This window comes from Cicer arietinum, chromosome 7, assembly GCF_000331145.2.
Source record: "Cicer arietinum cultivar CDC Frontier isolate Library 1 chromosome 7, Cicar.CDCFrontier_v2.0, whole genome shotgun sequence".
Taxonomy (NCBI): domain Eukaryota; kingdom Viridiplantae; phylum Streptophyta; class Magnoliopsida; order Fabales; family Fabaceae; genus Cicer; species Cicer arietinum.
Window position 1 is genome coordinate 59760956 of NC_021166.2, and position 9909 is coordinate 59770864.

General features: G+C 31.1%; 2 protein-coding genes across 2 annotated transcripts in view; one reads left to right on the forward strand and one right to left on the reverse strand.

Moving 5' to 3' along the window:
• The first annotated feature begins 3449 nt into the window (after positions 1-3449).
• LOC101505727 (hydroquinone glucosyltransferase-like) lies at positions 3450-4777 on the forward strand. The gene has a single exon (XM_004510230.3). The coding sequence runs from the start codon at positions 3578-3580 to the stop codon at positions 4727-4729; it is 1152 nt and encodes a 383-aa protein (XP_004510287.2). The 5' UTR covers positions 3450-3577; the 3' UTR covers positions 4730-4777.
• A 2675-nt stretch (positions 4778-7452) lies between these two features.
• The window catches only part of LOC101493047 (uncharacterized), a 10495-nt gene continuing 8038 nt past the window's right edge, over positions 7453-9909 (reverse strand). The window contains exons 3-4 of the mRNA XM_004510195.4: positions 8193-8297; positions 7453-8033 (exon numbers count right to left, since the gene is read on the reverse strand). Of these exons, the coding sequence (XP_004510252.1) occupies positions 7750-8033; positions 8193-8297 (389 nt within the window). The 3' untranslated portion in view covers positions 7453-7749. The remainder of the gene's footprint in view (positions 8034-8192; positions 8298-9909) is intronic.

Genomic DNA, 9909 nt, shown 5'->3' on the forward strand with positions numbered 1-9909 from the left:
CTGTTAAATATTGAAGACGACAAAGATGTTGAACTCATGTTTGATTTTCATAAATAGTGGCCGCAACTCGGATCTATCGAGTTATATGTCACATTTGAGAATGGTTATCTATTATACGATGTTGGTCAACCATCATCTTCAATCACACACCTCACCCTGAATACCATTTTCAAACACAAAACACTTATTCTTTTCAAAATTATGAATCTTACCAATCCGAACCATACCAACCCAAATCATACTTTGATCAGGCCAAAACATCTGAACCTGAACCATCTGAACCTGAACCATATATTCCACTAGGTGATATGGCCGATTTTGATCAACAAGAAATAAGTGAAGAGAGTGAAGAAGAAACATACTTTGATGATGAAAACGAGGACGAGGGCGAGGAAGATGACAATGACAATGGTGACGAAGAACCTGAACCATCTCCTGTAATTAAAATGCCATACGATCCACCATTCCATATGCGTAATCTAAATTTGGATTATGCTTACCAATCCTCCGAATTTGATATGTCATCTAATGAACCACCTCCATTAGATGCATCTCTTGAGATTGGAATGAAGTTTAATAGCAAACCAGATTGTCAACTTGCAATTAAGCATTATCACATAAAACACTCCCCTAATTACCGTGTAGTGCAATCTGATCAATACAGGTATGTAATTAAATGTGTGAATCCACAATGCTTGTTCAAATGCAGGGCTTCGTTAAGTCAAAAAAGTAAGCAATGGGTGATTGGTCGTTTGAAGGGCCCCACAATTGCGCAAATTCCTCTATGTCACAGGATCATACCAAGCTTGACTCTAACATCATATGCGAAAGCATAAAGTCTATTTTGAAAGATGATCCATCAATTAAAGTGAAGGTGATTATTGCACATATTCGGGAACGATACAACTACACAATCACCTATAGAAAGGCATGGATGGCAAAGAACAAAGCTGTTGAAACGATTTATGGGAACTGGGAAAAGTCTTACAATGACTTTCCAAGGTGGTTGTTGACTATGCAAAAATTTCTTCTAGGAACAATTGTGGAAATGGAAGTATCACTTGCATATTCTGATAATACTCTATTACAGGGGTCAAAAATTTTCAAACGACTATTTTGGGCTTTCCCTCCGTACATATCTGGGTTTAAATTTTATAAACCATTTGTCTCAGTGGATGGAACTTGGTTGTACGGAAAGTACAATGGGACTCTTTTGCTTGCTATTGCACAAGATAGAAACAAAAATACAATTCTCATTGCTTATGCACTTGTGGAAGGTGAGACAGGGGGTACTTGGAGTTTTTTTTTTAAAAATCTAAGAAGGTATGTAACACCTCAAGTCGACGTTTGTTTGATTTCATATAGACACGAATCCATTAAAAGTGCTTATAATTATTCAAATAATGGTTGGCATGATTCTCCGTCAACACATGTGTACTGCATCCGACACATTGCACAAAATTTCATGAGAGAGTTCAAAGACAAAGAACTTCAAAGAATTATTGTTTGTATGGATAATGATCTAATTCTTCTTAGTATATTTTCCACTTATCACTTTATCATATTTGATAATTTTTACATCATTTCTAACAGGATATGCATTAAATGAGTCATCATTCAAATATTACCGCAATGAAATCAAGATGGCAAATCTAGAGGCTTTAAGATAGATCGATAATATCCCCCTAGAACAATGGACTATGGCTTATTCTCAAGGTCGACGATGGGGATACATGACAACAAACATTTCCGAGTCAACCAACACAGTGCTCAAGGGTACACACAATCTCCCAATCACTGCTTTGGTACAATCAACATACTATAGATTGAGAGTTTTATATGCAGAAATGGGACAACAACAATAGACATCATTAGCTTCTGGTCGAGTATACACAGACGATTGCATAGACAAGATTAAATGTGAAGTTGGTAAATCTAATACTCACCAAGTCATGCAATTCGACCGAAATCATTATTCTTTCATGATGCATGAAACAGTAAACCCAAGAGAGGTGCGACCAATTGATTATTTTGAAGTCAACCTTCAAAGAAAATGGTGTGATTGTGGAAAATTTCAGGCTATACATGTTCCTTGTTCACATGTCATAGACACATGTTCTTATGCTCGTCAAAACTATTTAGTGCTTCTATCTGACGTGTACAAGGTTGTTAATGTATTTAACATCTACAAAGAAGAGTTTACACCTATACCTAATGAAAGATATTGGCCCACATATGAAGGTGAAACATTGTATCACAATCCTCAAATGCGGAGAATTAAAAAAGGTCATCCAAATAGTACCCGTATTAGAACTGAAATAGACGTTAAAGAAAAAGTACCAAGAAAATGTGGAACTTCCTAAAATTTTATCGGAATTTAAAATTTCTATAAATCTATGTTTATGAATTATATTAATTATTTATATATTACTTTTGTTATTTCAATAAAAATTGAAATAATTTATAAAAATAAATCTTTGTGAAATCGGCATTTCGAACTTAAATTTCCTAAAATTTTATCGTAATTTAAAATTTTAATTTATCTATTTTTATGAATTATATTAATTATATATATATATATATATATATATATATTATTTTTGTTATTTCAATAAAAATTGAAAAAAAAATTGAAATCAACTTTTTTTTTTTAAAAACCTTTGGGAAATCGACATTTGGAACTTAGACTTCCTAAAATTTTATCGTAATTTAAAATTTGTTTTTATCTATTTTTATGAATTATATATATATTACTTTTGTTATTTCAATAAAAATTGAAATAATATTTTTTTTATAAAAAAAATACCTTTGACAAATGCACATTTGGAACTTGGGTTTATTAAAATTTTATCATAATTTTAAATTTTTTATTTATTTATTTTTATCAATTATATTAATTAATTATATATATATATAATATTTATGTTAATTCATTAAAAATTTAAAAAAAAAATGAATTTTAAAAATAAAAATTGAAAGATCGTCATTTAAAATTTGAGCTTCCTTAATGAGTCACCATTCCAAATGACGACTTATAACTAAGGAAAAAAATAGAGTATTTTAGTATATTTTTTGAAATTTTTTGAAATAGGAGTATGTTGGTAAAAAACAATTTGAAAAGAGGGTTATTGCAGGACAAAAAACCCATTTAAAATAATACATGCGTACAACAACTTCTTTTAAAATATATCTTTGCAAACACGAGTATCATATAAAATAATAATATTTAAAATTTGGCCACACAAAAACAAATATATATAAATTTAAATGTGTGTAAATGACTTAACCATAAACCACAAGAAATAAAATGGAAACAAGTAATCATATTGTAGTAACTTCAATCGCTCTATTCAGCCACCAATCTTCCATAATTGAGTTTTGCAAGAGACTAATTGATATCAATAAACAGTTTCATGCGACATGCATTTTCCCAACCATTGATGCACCAATACCATCCACTCTCAAATTACTTGAATCACTTCCTTCATCCATAAACTGCATTTTCCTTCCTCCAATAAAAAAACAAAACCTACCACAAGATGTTTTTTCGCAAACTCTACAAACATTTTCTCATTCCATGCAATCTTTTCGAGAAACGTTGAGACTATCTTCAACTTCAACAAAACCACTTGTAGCAATAATTGCTGATCCATTTGCAAGCCAAGCAATAGAAATAGCAAAAGAGTTCAATCTCTTATCCTTCATATACTTTCCTTTTTCTGCCATGACAACATCACTACAGTTATATTTGCCAACATTGCATCAACAAGTTTCATGTGAACACAAAGATCACACTCACCTTATTCAAATTCCTGGTTGCATACCAATTCGTAGCCAAGATCTTCCTCCTGAAATATTTCGTGATCGTATTTCTTATGAGCTAGCTCTTCAACACTGCAAGATGATTCCTCTTGCTGATGGTGTAGTGTTCAATAGCTTCTTAGAAATGGAGGAAAGTACAGTGAAAAACTTACAATATAATAATAACCTATTGGTTTATGTGGTTGGACCAATCATACAAACTGGTTCAAATAGTAAGAATCAATCAAATGGGTCAGTGTGTGTGAAATGGTTGGACAATCAAAAACCAAACTCTGTTTTGTATGTGTCTTTTGGAAGTGGAGGCACTTTATCTCAACAACAGCTAAATGAACTTGCTTTTGGGTTAGAGTTGAGTGGTCAAAAATTCTTGTGGGTTGTGAGAGAACCTAGTAAGTCTTCAAATGTAGATTATCAAAGTGTTGAAAATGTTGATGATGATGATGATATTTTTAAGTACTTACCAAATGGGTTTTTAGAGAGAACAAAAGATCAAGGGTTAGTTGTTCCTTTATGGGTGCCACAGACTCAAATCTTAAGTCATAGTTCAACTGGCGGATTTTTAACACATTGTGGTTGGAATTCAATACTTGAGAGCATTTTCGAAGGAGTGCCAATTATAACTTGGCCATTGTTTGCTGACCAAGGAGTGAATGATATTTTGTTAACGGAGGGGCTCAAAGTTGGTTTAAAGGTCAAATTTAATGAGATTAATGGTGTTGCAGAAAGAGATGAAATTGGTAAGGTGATTAGAGATCTAATGATAGGTGAAGAACGAAGTGAGATTCAACAAAGAATTTATGAGCTTAAAGATGCTGCCAATGGGGCATTAGCAAAAGATGGATCCTCCATAAGGGCACTTTCTCATTTAGGAACTCAAATGAAAAGCAAGGGGATAAATAAAGTGTGAGAGTGAGACTTTCATTTAAGTGTTTACTATTTCCTTCATTTAAGTCAAATTAATTGGATGTACCAATTGTATTTTACTATTGTTGTTTTATTTGACAAAATATTTTACTACTTTGTTAGTTGGTTTGTTTCCTTCAAGCATGAATAAATATTTTAGTTGAGTCCTCATAGTTATAATATTCATATTTTTTATTGTTAATTTAAGTAGTTATTTGAGATAGTTTGTCGATTTTAGTTCTTGTATTAATGAAATGTTTATGCTCTTATTTCTTCGATTAAGTAGAAATTTTTTGTAGTTTTGCGTTGCTTCGTTGTTTTAGTTCAGTGGTACATTTTGGTCAGAAATCAACATAACATATGTGAAGTATTTCAACCATATGTAGAATTGTAGATGTTCAAATGGAGTCAAACCAAATCCAAATGAAAGCTAAGATCCATAGCTACGACTTTCACGAAAACACCGACACCGAATTCATACTTAAAAGAGGAACAAAATACAGTAAATGTCAAACAACAAATGTTATGCACTGGAGAGCAAATATCTGACCCTGGGGCTCATTTCTGCAGTATTTTGACAATCTTCTTCTGTCCAGGAGCGCCCTTAGTTTGCGCTAGAGCGCATGACGTGATGCAAAATGCATAAAAATGCGTTTTTTCGACTTTCTAGAGATTTTTTTGGATATTTTGAAGTTTGCAGACTTATGTCCTAGTAGAGAAACTCAGAGAAGGTTGGTTCTAACACCATTGAAGGAGTTTTATCAATAATTATTCATGAATCTTTCTTGTAACTCTTCTTTAATCTCTATCTTTTGTATATTTGTCTTGCGTGAAACACAATGAAACCCTTAATTGTTTGATTTTATTTCTAGTTATATGAATGAGTTTATTGAATTATTTTTATCATCTATGTGCTTAATATTTTTTTTATTGTTGGTCAACTTTAAATTGTTTTACGATTCGTATCTTGAAACGGAAGTGAACTTTACGAATGTTTGGAATGATAAATTCATGATAAAGGTTTTATCACTAAGGAATTAAGGCAAGAATAGTAAAGAGAATTCAATAATAGTTCAATAAAGGAATTCAGTAACTAGGACCAATTAGAAACTGAGGTTGGATTCGAAGTAAAATTCATCCCCAACATTTTTCTTATTAGAAAAGTTCAATATTATTACTCGTGTTAGTTTCAAAAATCATTTCAATCAATTCGGAAACTTTTTGTTCAATTTTAGTAATTAAACATAACATAATCCTTGGGGTCGACACTCGGTCATACCATTTTATTATTACTTGCAACAATTCAATACACCTGCTAAAACACTATCAAGTCGCGGACTAGGTTGATCTCTTTAAGAAGTTTTGCGGTTCAAAGTTATGCAAGGCAGACTATCAACCACGATTTCTCTATGATAAAACAACTCAGTTACACTGTAGCAGTATTGTAATGCACCTTAGAAAATAGTTCTAGAATTACACTACCTAAATATCGCAGTTAAGGTCACTCGTAATATGGTACTATGACCACTCAAAAATCTAAAGGGACAAATTTTTGTTTTTCGGTAAAGGAACAAAAAGAAAATTTAGGACGAAGCAGAAAAAAAAAGGAAAAGACAGAAAACTTAGATTTATTTCAGAGTTTTAGTTTGATTTTTGAACTAAGTGGAATCTTTTATTTATAGAGGAATTCATAATGTGAACTGAGTCAATTCCGCGAGAGAGGTTTTTGACTAGTTCTCTGAAAATGAATTAGTCTACAGAAAAATTGACCTGCAAAATCGGAGGGAGGTTGACACTCACAAAAAAGGTGTCAAAAAAAATTCTCAAGAGAGAAAACGCTTACATTAAAAATAAATATTAAATTTTATGGAGATTAAAAAATAATACACCACACAGTTCAAGTTGGATAAGCAGCGGCAACACGTGAGTGTGAAGTGCATTTTTCCGTTCACAAAAATCATTTGGGACACACCCCAATTGTCATACTTTCTCTTTATAAACACTACTTTAATGTCCCTCCTACGTGGAACTTCTTCATATTTTCAATCCACAAATACTAGCTATAAGTTCAACGGTGTTTAAGTTCCAACATCATTTCTAATAGTTAATTGTTTATCTAATTGATTAAATAAGTCTTTGTAACTCTAAATGTAATTAACTATCTATTATCAATATTATTTAATTTATTTATTTTTTATCAATTACTTAAATAAAGAATCATAATATTGTAACAAACAAAAATGAAGGTAAAAATGCTATATAAAATCTTTTAATCTAATCACGTTTAGAACTATGAAGCAATTTTTTGATGTAATTCAAAATCTGAACCCAAAAGCATATGTCTTATAATTGAATTTTGAGGTAAAAAATTAATAGACTAATTAAGGCTAATAATGCTCTAGTGCAAACACACACTCAAGTGATTCATGGTTGTAGCCTTCAGACACAGCTACAATGTATTTCTACTCAATGTTATGGTTCATAACTTGAAGCACATAATTAAATAATGTAGAGACCTACAAATTAATTAAACCTTTTGAAAATTAAAAACATAGAATATTTTCACAAAGTCCACGTCTTAGCTTACACCATTTCTATTAAAATTATTATTGTTGAATTGATAAAACACAAAGTGTGTACTAGTATATATAATGTTGAGATTATTACATGTTGAAGCATAACTAATTGTTCTATAAAGGGATATAAGATCTGAAAAAGAAGACTACATGAAAGTATAAAAATAAAATAAAATACTTAGATTGTATAGTTTCTTGCTACTGTAAAGTATAACAAATAAAAGTAAACATAACAATCATTTTAACTTCTCCTTGTGCACTCACTGGACAATGTCTATATAAGGAAGGGCAAAATCATTAGTCTAAGTGAAGATGTGAATCTTAAATATCTAACTCTTCAAAAATGTATATAAGCTTGAAAAGTACATTATTATTACAAACTATAAAAATAAGCAATTGGGTATACAAAATGTTGAATAGTATGGAAGGCTGTTTCATTCCAATATACTCAAGAATCTTCTTCTTCCCTTAGGCTACGAATCCTTTCCCTCTGCGCAAGGAACTGCTCTTCCCGTGCGCGTTTTGCAGCAAGTTCTTCCTCGTCTAGTACTTTAATTGGGAACCACTCTGGCAATCTTAACCAATTTCCATTCTTCTTTGCATTCTCAAAATCTTCATATATTCTTTTACTGTAATCTCTCAAAACATCTGTAAACTTCAGAATAGTGTAATCCGCTGTTGTCCCCGCAACAGCAAAAATCACAGAATAACGAACTGCGCCAAATTGACCACCTGAAATTATATTAATTTATACCACTTATTAATTGTTAAAACTATTAATCACCAAAATTAAACAGCAATTATTTATATGAAATTACTACCATGGTTTATGACAAACAAAAATCACAAGTATGCCTCAAAAGAGTAATGGGAGAAAAAGCAGAACTATACCATATAAACGTCCCAGAAGAGCACCGGATCCAAATCCCGCTACCGCAGAGCTCCATAGATCTTCGGGTCCTGTTTTCCTTGTTGCAATCACAAATTCACGTGCTCCTAACAAATTAGACAACAATTCAAGTTCAATCCAAAATACTAACTTGATTCAATGTTGTCTAATAGCGTCAATAGTGATGCTATAGTGCTATAGCATTACAGAATTTGAACCAATGCTATTGTGCCAAAACAATGTTATTTAGTACAAAGTGTTGTCAGATATTGCTATAGTGGCGTTTTAGTAGTGTAGCAATTTGAACCAATGCAATTGTGCCAGGACAATGTTATTTAGTACAAAGTACTGTCAAATAATGCTATAGTGGCGTTATAGTAATGTAGCAATTTGAACAAATGCTATTGTGTCGGGATAATGTTATTTAGTACAAAGTGTTGTCAAATAATGTTATAGTGGCATTTTAGCAATGCAGCAATTTGAACAAATTACTATTTTCTGCCATTCACGATTGACAACACTGACTTGATTTAGAAATTTGTGTCTACTCCATCACCACTTTCATAAAAGACATTTGACAGAAAAGCGATCTAATACAAAGTTAAATTCTTAGTTTAATTTGTATTTTTATTGATATTTGTAACAGATGAGTTGAATTTGAATCATTGGAATTGACAAATGAAGTCCATATAAAAAATCAAATACTCTAAAGTCTAAATTTAACTTAAAGGGAGAACTGTACCCTCATTGACATTAATATTAGGGGAAGCCTATTTGTTGGAAAGAAGTTATAAAAAGGTGGCAAATATAAAATTGAGAGAGCCTTGCTCTTATGTTAAAATTCTTGCCTCAACCAAGCAAATAGAGATTAACAAGTCTTTTCAAATACCAAAAGGCTATAATCAAGAGAAAAGAAGGTGATCACTTACAAAATTATATAGGATTAAAATTTTGAATACATAATATCAAGTTATGTTACTTTTTTTTCTTTTACACTTGAGAAAAACCACTCAATGTTTAATTGTGCACAATCTCGTGCTACCCGCTTTGCCTAGACTCAAAATAATGGAGTTAAAAGTTAAAATATCTTTGGATAATTCCTCTTATCATGTTATCCAATGAGTTAATAGGTTAAATTATCAGAGGCACATAATAAAATTAACACTTTATAATCAAGAATTTCAAAGATAACTTCCTTTGCACGACCGTATTATTTCAGAAGCAAACATGCAAACTGGAGCTACATCTCTTACACAATGGTTTCATTCTTTCTTCCTTCTGTGACCATTTTTCATGAGTAAGAAGAATTCATTTTGGTTTTTACAAAAGAAGAATCCTTGGAATATATCTGAAGAATATTAGAAAGTTCAGCTAAATCCAAATAGTACCCGTATTAGAACTGAAATAGACGTTAAAGAAAAAGTACCAAGAAAATGTGGACTGTGTCCATTAACTGGCCATACTCGAAAACATTGTCCAAATGTTACAACCAGTTCTAGTCAATTATCGTAATTTATATTTTCTATTTATGTATTTTTATATATTTTTATGTATTTTTATGAATTATATTAATTATAATTATATTTATATATATATATATATGTATATTATTTGTGTTATTTCAATAAAAATTTAAAAAAAATTGAAATAAATGGTTTTTTTTTTTAAAAACCTTTGGGAAATCGATATTTCGAACTTGAGCTTCCTAAAATTTTATCT

Bases quoted from the DNA above. Each gene is read 5' to 3' on its own strand.
- LOC101505727 (XM_004510230.3), top strand. From the start codon at position 3,578: ATGCAATCTTTTCGAGAAACGTTGAGACTATCTTCAACTTCAACAAAA.